This window comes from Limulus polyphemus, unplaced genomic scaffold (genome assembly GCF_000517525.1).
Source record: "Limulus polyphemus unplaced genomic scaffold, Limulus_polyphemus-2.1.2 Scaffold507, whole genome shotgun sequence".
Taxonomy (NCBI): domain Eukaryota; kingdom Metazoa; phylum Arthropoda; class Merostomata; order Xiphosura; family Limulidae; genus Limulus; species Limulus polyphemus.
In genome coordinates, this window is record NW_013666117.1 from 382,987 (window position 1) to 399,067 (window position 16,081).

At 31.0% G+C, this 16,081-nt stretch overlaps 1 protein-coding gene across 4 annotated transcripts in view; it reads left to right on the forward strand.

The window, feature by feature from the left end:
- The window catches only part of LOC106458744, an 80,348-nt gene that overhangs the window by 25,246 nt on the left and 39,021 nt on the right, over positions 1-16,081 (forward strand). For 3 of the 4 annotated variants that reach the window (XM_022385049.1, XM_022385051.1, XM_013918283.2), the window contains exons 5-11: positions 3,498-3,684; positions 5,490-5,620; positions 6,048-6,174; positions 8,517-8,599; positions 9,973-10,056; positions 11,255-11,352; positions 13,522-15,646. In XM_022385049.1, coding sequence (XP_022240757.1) covers positions 3,498-3,684; positions 5,490-5,620; positions 6,048-6,174; positions 8,517-8,599; positions 9,973-10,056; positions 11,255-11,352; positions 13,522-15,646 — 2,835 coding nt within the window. The remainder of the gene's footprint in view (positions 1-3,497; positions 3,685-5,489; positions 5,621-6,047; positions 6,175-8,516; positions 8,600-9,972; positions 10,057-11,254; positions 11,353-13,521; positions 15,647-16,081) is intronic. The other variant, XM_022385050.1, reaches the window with a different exon arrangement.

Genomic DNA, 16,081 nt, shown 5'->3' on the forward strand with positions numbered 1-16,081 from the left:
TTTCAATACTCACTTAACTCTCTCAATACGGGCTCGGTCAATTTGACAGACTGTGTGATCTTTTTGTACTAGTTTAGAGTCTTTATAGATATAATACTTATAACTCTCAATATAATCTATGTCTTCACGAAATTTGGCAGTCTTTGAGTTAATATTACAAGTCTTTCACATACAAAAAAAATCATATTTTTTTGTGAAGTATTTTAAATAAAATAAATATTTATCTGTTAATATATTGAGTATTTGTTTTGAATAGTCTGTGTGCAAATTAATTTTCATTTTAATATTAAAAATACTTTTCCTCATCTCAAAAATCTCAAATTTCTTTTATGCAATCCCTGAAATCTCCTAAATGCATTTCAAACTTTTTTTTTTCAGTAAAACTTTATAGTTTACCTGTTATTTTCTACATGCCTTGTAGAATTAAAAACTTAAAACTTATATACGAAAAATATGGATTATTAGCTAAGATTTTATGCTATTCTAATTGGTATAACATAAATAAAGAGTGGTTTAATAAAATTTTGAATGTAAGACACTAAAATCTTGTGTCATATTCAGTAAAGGGTACCTTGGGCGATAGGGCTAAGTCAAGCTCAATCAACCCCTATCAGGTTACAAGCCATGGAAAGAGCCATCAGGTTTTTACTTCTGTCTCTTTCTCCTACTGTGCTGGTGGTTTTCTCTCTTTTGGGGATATGGTCATTCCTCGAACCTCTCATTCCTTTGGGATTAGCACATATGAGGTCTCTTCAGTGGTAACTGTGTAACTAATGGATCATGCATTCCAACCCTTTGGATTATCATTGTATCATTATTCACTAGCAACATCGTCGATTGTGAATGGTGGTTGGATTGGTACAACACCACTATTGGAGTACCCATTCCACCAACTCAAGCTGAGATCCATCTGTTCACAGATGCATCTCTTCAGGGATGAGAAGCTTATCTTCAAGGTCAGGAGTTCCAGGCTACTTAAACAGAAGACAAGTCTACCCTTCATATCAACATTTTCAAACTCCTTGCAGTACACTGGGTTATGGTTCAAGGCCTGTCTCTCTTGAGGGAAAAAGTTGTCATGATACATTTTGACAATTCCACAGTGGCTTCTCAGATTTCTCATCAAGGAGACACACATTCTTGAGACCTTTGTTTATGTACCTTGGATCTTCTCAACTGGGCTCATTCTTATCATATCAGTCTTTTAGCATTTCATGTTCCAGGAATGATGAATTTAATTGCAGAGCACTTGTCTCGACCCACCTGGATTCTTCTGATGGAATGGATTCTACATCACAAGGTTTTTCAGTGGATTTGCTCTCAGTTTGGGTCTCCAATGATTGATGCCTTTGCAACTCATTGGAATTCTCAACTGCAGTTCATGCTTGGAAGTTATGCGGTCCTTTGTCCAAGAGAGGGGTTTAACTTCTAAGGTTTCTCTGTATTTAACTTATCATCACTGGTGTATTAAAAGGAATTTAAACCCTCTTCATCCTGAAGTATTTACCATATCCCATTTTCTGACTTGGGTATTTGAGAGGAGTCTTGCTTCATCTACAGTAGCTTTGTATAAGACATCCTTATCCACTATATTTCAGTATTCTAAATATCGGAAGGTTTTTGAATCCTAAGTACTATAAAGTGTACTTAAATCTTTCCATATTTTTCCATATAGGTACCATGACCCCTTAATTCCAACCCCGAGTTGTGGAACCCCAGCTATCTGGTTGAAGCTGGCCTATACTGATGATTACTTATGTTCTATTCCACCTTTGATATAGGAACTGAGTTCCTGGTGAAGAGCATGTCTGTTCTGGATATAGTGCCATTTCCCCACTCTTGTACCATCTTTATATTGGTACACTTCTGTTCTATACAGATGCTTTCTATATGGTTCATGGCGGCACTGGCCCCTCCACCTTCTAGCTATAGTGTCAGTGGAGGTAAGTATGTTTTGGAAGTTAACATTTTCCTAAACTGAAAATGTATTTCCAATAATACTTACCTCCACTGACACTCTCCCACCCTACCTCCCCACTAAAAGCTGGTTTATGTCTCGAAAAAGTGATTGCATTATCTGAATGAGGTACTTATATACAGTACGTAGATAGAGGGCACATTGAAGTTGATGGAGAAATTTGTAAATTAAAATTTGCCAAGGGCGTTCGAGTGGGTATATGAAAACTGGAGCAAGCATTTTCAATGCTTAGATGGGCAAAGAGTGGAAACCCTGGAGATCAAGAAATAGCTATAGTGTCAGCTGAGGTAAGTTTTATTGGAAATACATTTTCAGTTTAGGAAAATGTTAACTTTCAAACCTGTAAGTGAAAGTGCTATTATCTGTTCTATAAGTTTCAGTGTCTTATTATCTCTTCAGTAAAGATTTGTTAGGAAATTAACTCTATTGAAAAAAGTATGTGGTAATATTCATGTAAAAGTTGAACAAAATCTGATGTGTTCACTTAGAATGTAAAAGTGTAATATATGCAGTGAGACAAGCTGGTTAAAGATGCATGTGGTTATAAAGTGGATATTATACAAGAAATGGTATGTAGTTTTAAACAACATTAGTTCTCAATATAAATTTACTTTTTTCAGGCAGAATAAAACTGCACACACACGTTTCTTTTGTATGTTGATATTGTGATGTAATGAAAAATGCTTTTTGATTGGTTTCAAATTTCACTGCATGTGTTATCAAAATATAAGTTTGTGATGATCAATCCCTTCTTAAAATTTCTGTCTTTTATAATTTTTAGATGTAAAAAAATGCTGATCTGACCAAGCTTAAAAAAGTACTGTCACAGTTAACATTAAATATTTCTATATGTGAGTCTTCATTGTGTAATACACATGGACACTAATCAAAAGACCTGCAAATGAAGGTCATTGTACTAAAGCTTATCTCTTAACTTACAAATTGGCAAATAAATTGCTTGAGTAAAACACTTTCACTTAGAAAGAAATTAAAACTTAATTCATATTCATATAAAATATGGAGTATTTACTGTGTAACTGATATATATATAGATTGAATAAATGTTAATTTAGAAGAACTTGCAATGAAAAATTGGGTAATCTTTCTCACATGTATTGAGTTGGCTTATATTGATTTTTATATGTTTAACTATGTTCTGTATACATAGCTCTAAGTCAAAATTTTGGTAAATTGTCTCATTTATATATATATATATATATATATATTTAAAGACTTCATCATTGATAAGTCTGCACAGCTGTGATGCTCAGCACAGTATCTTGAGTTTGACCTTAGGTACTAGTTCATGATTTCGTTCAGCCAGAGTTTATTTGGAGATTTTCAAAAGATATCTAGAAGAGATTCCATATACTTACCATGTTGAACAGAAAGTTTTCTTCAATATATTTTGTAATTTTAATAGAATAACTACTAAGTACTCTTACAATTTGACAGATATTATAAATAAAAAAGTAGATTATTTTTCACATAGACCTAATATATTTGTTTTGTACTTTAGTCGGGGTCATGTCATTGCCTTTGAACACAATGCTGAGAAGGCACCAAACCAGCAGCAACGTTTGCAGGTGTCTTATGAACATAAAGGAAATCAAATAACTTGTCTACAGTGGAATAGTGCATCTTCCCGACTTTTTAGTGGAGATGATCAGGGTCGAGTATCTGTGATGAATGTATCCACTTCTAAGGTTTGTCATTGTTTTTACTGTTAGTTGGATTTTAATTTTTTTTTGAAGACTTGAAAAAATATTAATTAAAAACAATATATTGATAGAGGCAAAAACAAGATTCTTTAATCTCAAAACATTGCTCAGGAGGTCAAACAAGGACTGAAGAAGAGACTTATAAAATGTTAAGTATGGCCAGTCCTAATGTACAGGGTGGAAACGTGGACCTATATGCTGAAATAAAACAATAGTTGGAAGCATTTAAAATCAAAGGAAGAAAAAAGAGTTTGTTCTCTCAGCACTATAGACTTTTCTAAAAATATATCAAATACACAAAATCCTCTATTTTTCATCAAAATAAAAAATCTTCATCTCAAGTATTTGGAAAATAGCTAAAACATCTGTAAGTTCATAATTTTACATTTATAGGAAATGCCTTCGTGTATAGGTATTTTTGAAGCTATTGGTTTATAGTATAATATTTTGTATTCTTTTGGAATATCATAAAACTTATTCCTCAGAATAAAATCTGTTACAAACATATAAAAGTATCTTGTTAACTTAGTCTTCTTCAGGCTTTAACCAAAACACATCTACTGGCAGTTTACCTCAAAAGCTACCACTTAAGTTTTTAGAAGTAAATATAGGTTAACTGATTAGTTTTAAAGCTGGTTTCCATCATTGGATGAGTACAGTTTCTGTAATACGTCTAACATTTTCTGGATGATACAAAAATTAAGGGGGTACACCATACATTGTTTTAAATAGGGTAGATGGATATGTATGTTTAAGAATTTACTGCATTTGAAGAACATTACAAGTGCAGTATACTTTCAATCCTATATAGGCTCATTTACAGCACTGACATAAAAGATAGATACTTGAGTGTTGTGGTGCCAGAGAAACTGTTCAAATGAACTGAACATAAATCTGAACAACACTTTTGGAAAAGTCTGCTACAAAAAAGCTGTTTCAGTTTTCTTTTGAACTGAAAGCTATGAATCTCAATAGATGGCAAAGTAGGATACACAGGTAGCTTAAGTACATCAAACTGTAACACTGAAGGGATGTAAAGTCTGTCCAAATAGTTCTTGATAATGTTGTTGATAAGTGAAATTGAAAGCTGTTTCTTGTAGAACATGTGTTAAGTTCTCTTTGAATTCTGTGGAAGTCACTGACCAAGCAAAAATATGATCTAATAAGATAGATTTTATTTGTAAACACTTATTATAAAGTAACAATACAAGACCAGTAATTTAATGCTAGATGAGTGATGTACACATATCTCAAAAAAAGTTTAAAACAAATTCCTACAAAAGTATTTAAAAATTAATTATTCAGGCTTGTAGTGGGCATAGTGATCTAAGAATTTTTATGTACTGGAAACAATGATTATAACTTTTTTAAAGACTTAGGCACTGAACTGTGTACAGTGTGTAGAGTCACTAAATCAAGACTTCGAGTGAAACCTTTAAAACCTTCATTTTCGTTTTCATCCTTTATTTTTACCCTGGTCCAGAGTGCTAACTGAAATAAAATTTGAGAATAACAAGATATAAAACTGTAATGAGCCTCAAATTTTGATACTAAGGCTTTAATTTAGAACTAGCAATAAATTTTGACCTTAAAATTTAATATCAAAATAGAAAGACAATGAATAAAATTATGGTACATATCAACATAATGAATATTTTATCATATTGCATGACATTTTAGATAAAACTAGTTTTTGTAGGTTTAAATTACTTCAGTGGAAAGATTTTAAAGAAAGCTGCCTAAAGATTAAGAAAAACAGTAACTTTTAAACATTTGTAAAATTTTGATAGGCCAAGAACCTGTTTCAGATCTCTTCCTCCATCTTGTTGCGCCTGGAAACTCGCATTGTCCAACTTGACATGGCACAGGAACATCTGTTAGTTTCAGATTTTACTCGTTGTTATGTTTGTCATACAATCAGGTAAGCATTTTTTTTAGGTTTTGGTCTGTAAAGACTTACATTAGTTGTATCATTTATTTCACAAGTGTTAGGTAGTACTTGAAGCATTGTAATTATACATATAATTTAAGGACAACAAGGGTCCTGTAGAGACTTGAATGTTTATCCCTGATGAAGTTGTAATGGGGAAGATTTGGCACAAATAACATTATTTTCATTTGTTTGGAGTAAAAAGCTAGTTTTTTATTTTTGCTTACAATAATATTGGTTTAAAATTTAATTTTGTGGGCTTTTAAATGATGTATTTAAAATAAATTTTTTAAAGGTTAAAAGCAATTAATATGGCTTCTTTCATTCCTCCTAATGCCATTGTGCAATTTTGGATGAGTAACAAAAATTTGTAATGTACTTGAATAAAGACCAAAATTAAATTGTTAATTTTTAACAGGGAACAGTATTCGCAGATTGGAAAGAAACTCCGAGAAGGGGAGTATGGAGCTTGCTTTTACCCCAACACAAAGCCACAGGACCCACCCACAATATTTGCAGCACGACCTGGTTCTAGACTCTGGGAGGTAAAATCTGATTTGTATTATGCATATAATTAAATTTGAATGGGTAAAATGTTATGTAAGTCTGGCTTGGACAACTAAAACTGTCTGTCATTTGTATGTAAGGTGCCTAGAGAAATTTTAGACATTAATCACTAGACTTGATGAAGAAAACACAATTTTCTGTTGCCAACTACCTAACCCTCTTGTTAACAACAATTCATTTTGCGCATTTTAACAAACTTCAAGCTTTTGGTGTAAAATAAAGATGACATTTGGAATTGCTTGCACATTATTTCTATACTACCACAGATGGATAAAGATTATTAAATAATTATACAACATGATTTTATGTTTGTCAAGCTTTACTACTTTCTTGAATAAAAGTTATCTCAAGCATCATAACTCCACATTTTGAAATGGTATGACAGTATGGTGTATTGTGAATAAACAGTAAAAATTGTGGAAAATTTCTCCAAACTTGTGTTTTTTTATCACAATGCTAATTTAAAAGGTGTAAAAAAAACGTATTACGATTTAATTATTTTGTGTTAAGAAAAGGTAAATTGTATAAAAAATTACTGCTACACATTACTACTGTTGGTTTTTATGCAAAATGTTTTTAAGCTAAAAACTCAACTCTTGCTAGAGAAAGTTTACCACTTGTGATTTTGTTGAGACCAGTATTTGTGTTCATGACTTTCAGCAAACCCATGTGCAGCTTGTATGCATGAGAGAGATTGAATGCAAAGCTTTCTTCATTAAAACTTCAGGGATTATTGATCAAGGATTTTAGTTTTCTGTAAATAATTAATTGGTATACTTTGCACCTTGAAATTATTGATTGGTATACCTTGCACCTTGAAATTATTGATTGGTATACCTTGCACCTTGAAATTATTGATTGGTATACCTTGCACCTTGAAATTATTGTTATTTAAGCAAAAACAGGTGATTCTTAAAATTATCATCATGAACTTTTTCTGGAGTATCAAACTACTCTGATACATGTACCTTGATTGAAATGATGTATGAGGTTATGCAGTTTAATTTGTTTTCTATGTATAAAGCAAAATAATATTACAATACCTGCATTATACTTATACCACCTATCACAAGATCATCCCACTTATTCTACTGATTTAGAAACAATTGTTAGATATGAAATTATTTTTGCCAAATTTTTGATGGGGCTGGTATGAAGACAAAAAATTGTAACATTAATCTTTAGAAGTACCAATTGTGTTTTGTGTAACACTATATTTGTTACATGAAATTTGTTCTTCCAGTCACTGTTGTTTATATCTACATTCACATTCTTTAACTCAGGCTATATTATGATGGAACTTAATCTCATTCACAACACTCAGGGTAATTGTAAAGACCTAAATTATATTCTGCAATCAATTATTATTTAGATTTACCTCTAGGGAACTGCCTGATAACCTATAAACCTTTCTTACAAACACAAGCATAATAAGTTAATCAACCTTCTCTTTTAGCAGATGCTAACCAAGATGACTGTTTTAGTAACACTAAAGATCATGTAACCTGATTATTCTTTGCCATCCTAAAGAGGTTGGTGACTTCAGTACAATTATTTACTATTGTCAGTTCATCCCATTATTTGTATTACATCAATATATGTTACTGTGATAATGCTTTAGTTAAGAAGGGATAAAGTTTGCTATTATTATTCTATAAGTTTGTTTCTGTCAGAACATTTCAATTTTTTTTTCATGGGAAGATATCATAATTATAAATAATATTTTAGTCTTCCTTTATGTGCATATTTCTAGAAATGTGTTGAAGTGTTAAGCTTAATCTTGAGCTTGTTCCTGGTTGTTATACTACTCATTCTACTAAATAACAAAGTCCAAGCTCATCTGGTCTTGGTATGGCCTTGTGGTTATACTGGTCTGTAATTCCAAGGGCCTTTGGTTCATGACTCATGGAAAACTGTGATCTGCATTTTGTGGCTGTGGGGTGCATTATAAGAGTGAATGTACAATCTCACACTATTTGATTATATTAACTCAAGAATTGGCAGTGGGTCTTGTTGACTTGCTGTCTTCCCTCTAATCTGTCAGTTTAAAATTAGGAATGGCTAGTATAGATAGCCTGAATATAGGTTTGCAAGGATATCTGAAACAACTTATTGTAAAGTTAATATTGAAAATTCGAATTTTATTGACTATTTCGCTGGTTATAAAGGCCAGAGTAGACTATATTCTAAGATGCAATTTAGTAAAAGCTTGAATTATCCTGTAATTTTACCTATCACTTTTCTGAATATGTAGATTTCTTTTAAAATCATAAATAGCTTGTAACTTCAATATAACAGAATAATTAATTTTTATATTCAGGTGGATATCAAAGGACAAGTACAAAATACTCACCAGTTTAAACAGGCTTTGACTATGTTGCCTACATCCTTGGTAACTTTTAGGTATGTTTCTTACTTTTCTTTACAACCATTTTTTATCTGATTATTTATGAATATTGATTACCTTGGCCTAGCATGACCTGGTGGTTAGGGCACTTGACTCATAATTTGCAGGTTGCATATTTGAATCTCTATCACCAAACATGCTCACCCTTTCGGCTGTGGGGGTCTTATAATGATACAGTCAATATCACTATTTGTTGGTAAAAGAGTAGCCCAAGAATTAATAGTGGTTAGTATTGACTAGCTGCCTTCCCTCTAGTCTATCACTGCTAAATTAGGTACGACTAGTTCAGATAACTCTCAAGTAGCTTTACATGAAATTCAAAACAAACCAAACCAATTGATTAGCTTGTTTTAAAATAGTAGAAAATTCTTTATAATTTTATCCTTTGGCTTGAAGTTAGTTTGGTGGGTTGTCATTCCAAAGCTTCAGAAAACATTCTTATGGGAGAATTATTGTAATAAAACTTTGGTAACATACCTTGTAATTTCTACCTTTAGTGTTTACAACTAATGTTATTTATTAATGTACTCATCATTCAATGTATTCTACCCCTTAGCATGAATTCTAAGCTATGATTGCCCAAGAGCACATTTTTCAATATTGTCTTGAAAGCTAGACAACAAATTCCATCAATGTTGCCTAGTTATCAAGGCCATGTGACTTCAGAAGATGGAAGACGTTTGAAACATCATCCTCTATATTTCTGTTTTTTACAACAGCAGTTGCTGACCATTTCAGTATACTTATCATGAATACTCTGCCTAGGATTAATAAAAATGTATATGTAATTTTTTTTTACTTTAGAAAATGGATTTACCATAGTACCAGGTGATTTCAGAGTAACAGGATGGGAAAAAAATTATAATCCTTTGCTGCTGTAGTTCTTTTAATCTTTTAGAAATTGAGTGGTGAGAAATTTGTAAATGTTTAACCTTGCAAGAAAATAAACTGTTATTTTTACTTTACTCCATTTATTATGATTACAAAAAAATTCTAGAAGTCTAAAGTGCTTGTTGTGAAACAGTTAAAAATTTAGTAAATTTTGCCATAGAATATGAATGCTAAAAGGTTAAATTATTTATGTTAAACTTCACTTATGCAAATGTAATATACTATTTGTTTGAATTTGGTCTTTTGTTTTCCTTGTTGCTCTTATGTTACCAGCATTTTAAAAGTAACAAAAAATAGTTGTACAGTTTTAAAAAATGCAAAAATAAGCAAAGTCACACATTTAAAGAACGTTTGAATTTGATTAAGATTTTTCCCAAATTTAAGATGGTTTATATTTTATACTATCCAAATTTTTATTTTTTTATCACACCTTTATCAAGGATAGTAATGTTAACACGTTAGATATTTTATTTTTCAGGAAAGAGTATGTTCCACCAAGTCCTGATATGCACTGCAGGCCACAGTCTGTAGCCTTTGTTAAGCTACACACCATATGGACTGAGTAAGTCCTTATAACCTTTTTCCTGGCATTTAATAATAAATTGATTTAATTGGAGGTTTAAAATTACTATTTAAAATGCAAAAGAATGATAAATGTTTAACAACTTGTAAGATTTTTTGTGTTATAATTTAAACTGTCTTTCGTAAGAAGCTTACTTAAAAATGAAGTGAAGGATTGCCATTTTAACTCTGAAATTTAAAGTTGCCAAGGGCACAGCATAATAGTTTTTTTTATAGTTTCATTTAATGTTAGTTTGCATTTTAGTTAGCTACTTTCTTAAAAATCTTTCAGCTTAAGTTTTAAATTTAGCACTAGTGTTGTATTTAAGAGAAAGGTCTCTAAACATTGTTAGGCTAACTCATTATGTCTTTTGAACACTAATGATGGGATGAAAGTACTTATTTCAAGGGATTTTAATAAATTTTAACTTGCCAGATTTTGTCATTTATAAATGCATTTCTTAAATTTTTCATTTTGTATATATATTTTTGTTTTGGGTGCTGTATATGTGTTAAGCTATGAAAACAGGAAAGTAGCTTGAATCAGAAATTTCATTTCAAAGTATATTGGGTTTAAATGGAAATAACACTAGTGTTTTCAGTATTTAGTTAAAACTGAAACCATGTTGAATTTAAGTTTGTGACTTTGCAAACTGGACAGATGCTTTAACCATGTAAGCCATTGAATCATTGAGTACCATCTCAGTTCTTTTATTTTATTGATTTCTAAAAAATGTGTGAATGAACTCATAATTGAAGGCCATTTATAGGCAGCAACTGTTGATGATTTTGAAGAGTGCATTGTTTTTCAGTATTTTATCCCATCAACTCTTGACTTTAATAGGTTAAACCTAAATGACTGAAGGTACTTTACTGATAAGTGATGCAGTATTTGTTGTTTAGGCTTTAAAGATGTTTTAAAATAGACAGGTCTGGTCTTTAAGTAAGATTGTTACCTTTTGTTTATAATTATTATTGTTAAGTTTTATTTCAGTGGTTTCTAGAAGTCTTGTAGAACTTATGAAGGAAAAATTCAAATCACATCACCATTATTTTTCACTATACAGAAATAGGTGAAAAAATATGCAGGATGTTGTAGAATAAATTTTTTCGACAATCTTAACTTGTGTTTATGCACTTTTTTTATGTGGAAGAAACTGTTAAATGCAAAAATAAAGGTAGAATTTGACAAATTGCAGAGATGGTTTACCTCTTCTCTTTACATGGAGTGATCGTGGAGTATACATAATTGATCCAAGATTGGCTGAAGTTATTCTCTGGAACAATGAAATTACAGGTATTTAAACATATTTAAAGTTCTGTTAGTGTTTAGTAGATAGCTTATGTCTTACCTTTAATTTAATAATTATTTGTAACCAGTAATAAAGTGCAAAAAATATGTCAAAATTTATCAGTTTGAAACTGTGTTTTAGTTCTTGTTGTACTTAGTAATTATCATCACTTATTTTATTTAATTAAAATGCAAAATGCAACTAAAAACTGTTAGTATTTGTATGTCAAAACAACATCAGAATTTTGCATTTAGTATTTCTTCACCTTATGCTCAATAGCTCATTAGACTGACTGTTAAAAATACAGCATGTTACCTTTAAAATTTAATGAGTTATTTATCAACCTATCCAAACACATTTAACACACACACACACACACACACACACACACAAATGCACACATTTGAAACATGAATAAGTCATTTGGTATCAAAGCTTATTTATCAAATGAAATAAAATGTCATCTGCAGTGATGTATAATTTCTCATTTTCTTGGAAACAAAATGTTTGTGTGAAAGACATTAATTAACTTGAATCTGCTTCAGATTTAGTTGAACTGTACATTTTTCCCAGTTAAATGTTATATGTAACTCAAATATATTAATCTGATTCTATACATATATATGATAAAAGTATTATGAATTGAAAAATAAAACATTCCACCTACCTGTCATTATAATGCATTTTTCCCTAAAAAAAGATTAGTGACTTGTTACTTACATAATTTATAGGTATTCTAAACAATACTTAAAACAAAGTTACTCAAAATGGCATACTGGTAAAACCAATACAGCTTTTCAACAATTTACTGTTATGTATGTATTTTTCTATTCATTTTTAATAATTTAATTTTAAGTTGGCAAAGTGAATTCCAATTTGGTATTTTGTTGTTAGTTACTGAAACAATTTTATTCAATTTAATCTTAACTTTAATGTAAAAAATAACAGTATGTACAAATATATGGTACTTTGTGTTTTCTTGTTTGGTTTCAGGTTGTTATTTTGTCTGAGATTACATCACAATAAGACTGATAATAAGTTTGACCAACTCTCTTGTATTGGCCCTTTTTGAGTTTCTAGTATATAATAGCATCTTGGCTACACACCCTGTTGTAAACTCAGTTGAACTGATGAGTTCTGGTAATGAGTAAAAATCCTTGTTATCAGCAGTTTGAAACTTGCAAGAAGTGGAAATTCAAATGCTAGAAATGTTGTTATATTTATACTGGAAACCTGTATAGGGCCAGGAAAGAGAGAGTTGATAAAAATTATTGTATTATTATGATGTAATATTACAGATCTATAAATGTTCTTTTGTATCACTGAAATAAGATAAAGTTCACAAAATGAACAGTTTATTTTTGAAAACAGTGATAATGCAGATTAAATATCATTAAGTTATATTAGTTAGAATTTAAGGTTTTAAGGAAAATTAACTTGTTGGAATATTGAAATTAACTTTAAAATGAGCTTAAGATCCACAAAGTATATATGCTACTTGTGTGAACACACACAAACCTCAACTATATAGGCACAAATGTGTAAAAAATGACATAATTAAAGTAATGCACATACAAAATATAAATGTTATGAAGTAAGAGGAAAATCACTTGTGTACAAATAAATTCCTGTACAAAAACATACAGTAGAAAGCATCTTATTAACTAATATGTTTTCAGTTTTTCTGTTAGTATTGGTTAGATTTTTATTGGAGTTTACTTGATAATGTAATGTGCTATACACTTACACTGAACAATTATATTATTATTTTAAATATAAGATTTAGAGTTATTTTTAAATACACAGAGGTGCTGTTTCATTTAATCTGGTTTAAAAAAGTGATTAAGTTAGCATAATAACTATTTGTGAACAGAAGTATTTTTCATTGAATTACAAAAAGTGCTACTCAAAATTATGACAAATCGTTCTTTTGGATATATTGTCAAATTTCTGAATCCAGGATCTAGTCTTTTAAATCACAGCTTTATTTGTGCAGTTAAAATGAATCACTGTAGTGTTTCTATCTTAAGAATAAAAAAAAAATATGATTTAGAAAAAAAAAAATTATGTACTAGTGAGGAACATTCCAAATGAACTTTGTCAGTTTTTGTTTTAAACAATATGGCTCATTGTTTGACATTTATCCCTTCTAAGATTGTTTTAATTTTTTTCAGGGATCAAAGATACTTACTGTCACAAAAACGATATTTATGTCTACTTTATTGATGGGAGTTTAGCCAGATATTCTTTGCTAAAGATTGAGAAAGTTTTTACTCAGTTGTATGAAAAAGAACTTAACATTCAGTTTGCCCAGCTGTTGCTGAATTCTTACCAATACTGCTCCATTATAAATCTTTGTCTTCATGTCCCTGTTTCCATGGTTACAAGTGTGATGAAGAAGCTTGGAGATTCTGGAAGAAGCAATCTAGTGAGTGGATTATCAGTTGTAGCTGGCCAGATGGAAGAAGTTCAGATGGAAAAAAAAAAGGATGCTGTAGAGTTTCCCACAGAATCAGCAGAGGCACAGCGTTTAAAATCTGGTATTTATATGGTTAGACCTCCTCCAAAAAGAGAACACTTAGCTTCAGCTATTCCTACTAGGTGTCATTCTTCTTCTCCTGTACACCATCCACATGGACGATCTCCAAATCTCCACTTCTCTGCTGTGTCTCGCTCTACTAACAATACGCCAATGAGAGTGCATGATTCTAATATATCAGGGAAGAAAAAATCTATGACAGGTGATTTTGTCAGAGGTAGTCCAGTTACTATATCTAACTCTAAACACTTTGAAACTATAGAAACTGCTAGTAAGATACCTAGACAAATTGTGAACTACCGTCCTTCACCTTCTAACTCAAGTATCACTTCAAATGAAACAATGGATGATAGCATTGCTATTAAGTTTGAGAATGAAGACATCCCAAATAAAAAGATTGATGTTAAGCACCTTGACCCTATAAAAGCCAAAGAATCTATATCAATAGAAAGGTATCAAGAAAATGGAGAAATTTCAAGGAATTCATCATCTTCAAACATACTCAGTTTTCTGGTGAAAGATAAACTTTCTGTTGTTGATACAAAAGCCAATAAAGTGTGTGCAGCACATATTGATCATGTGGGTGATACTTTCATTATCTCAAAAGATGAAAATTTAAAACAAAAGTCAAGTAGTGAAAGTAATGACTTGAAATCTCCATATGAAAGCTTACAACCTCAGAAACAAGAGAGTGTGCCAGATATAATAACCAGGTTTGAGGTTCAGTCAGAAAATTCAACATCATTGGGCAATAATGTTCTTTGTTTAGTAAATGGGGACACCTTGTCTGATAAATTAAACACATCCACCACAGAACAGCATTTTCAATCAAATGCTAGTGATAAATTATCTGAGGTCCATCTTGAAAGGGAACATGATAGTAAAAAAATCTGTGTAGTAGGTGAAGAGTCTTCTTCACATATTGTAAAGAATATAGACAAGGAAAATGTTTTAAGTCCTGAGCTTCGGAAAGATGAGAAATTACAATTCTCAGACTTAAGTAATATCAATCGGATTAGCCTTGGTTCAGATTCATTTAAACATAATTTTGAGAAGGGTATTTTTATGGATTCTGTGAGTGCTGATTTAAATGGAAACATAACACTAAATATTTCTGAACCATCTGTGAAAGAATCCCTTGACCAGAGTGAAAACTCTCAGTTAAAAGAAAGGGAAGTCTGTGTTTTGAGAGATAAACTCAGCTCAGATGCCAGTCTCTCCATTGCAAGTAAGAGTGATTACCAGCACTTGTTATATGATACACAGCCCTTGTACAACTGTAATGAAATCAAGAAATTTAGTTGTTTATACTCTAAGCACATAAATGAACATAAACTTGAAAATTTGGTTGAAACAATTCCACAATCTACAATTTTTCCAACAAGTGATCTTGAAGATCATGGTGATGTACATTTACTTCAGACAGTCCATACGTTTGAAGGTGATAAATCTTTATGCAGCAGCAGTGATTTCACAGAAAATGGTTCAGATTCAATTGAATCAACAATATCAGATGAGGTGAAAAAACTGTGTGAACAACCAAAAACAACTATCGCTATTTCTCCAGACTTGGATGGTAGTTATAGTTCCCTCTATGATACATACAATGAGATTATAGATTTTGAAAAACCTTATCGATATCTTAACATGGCAATGTATGGTGGGGGAATGATACTTCCTCCAGGTCTTGACCTGTCCATTATTTCAGGATCAGATGTTGTTGACACTGGAGTTTTGGAATTAACAAAGCTAAAAGACAGGTAAGATTGAAATATAAAATAATTAAAGATGATAGTTTATTTTAGTACCTTCCAGTCTCTGTTCAAGCAAGGATAAGTTTAACCCAAGTTTTGGAGTGATATTTTGATTAGAAATAAGAATAGAAATAAATATGTGAAAGCTAATTATTTAAATTACAATTTTAATAATACTTTCTTCTGTATAAGCTGAAATGGGGTTTTCTTTATTAATTTTTCAGCTTTTCTACAAGGAAAAATGAAAACTTATCCATTAAATTTATTAGGAATTTTTAATATTTTTGGACATTCCTTATAAAATTGGCAAGAATTGTATAGTGCCAGATTTTATTCTTATTGAAAATTTTTTTTCATTTTACCATTGCATTATACATTGTAAAGACTAAAGGTCAGTGTTATATTATTGGATACAATAACATGAGTGCATGTGAGCCGTGT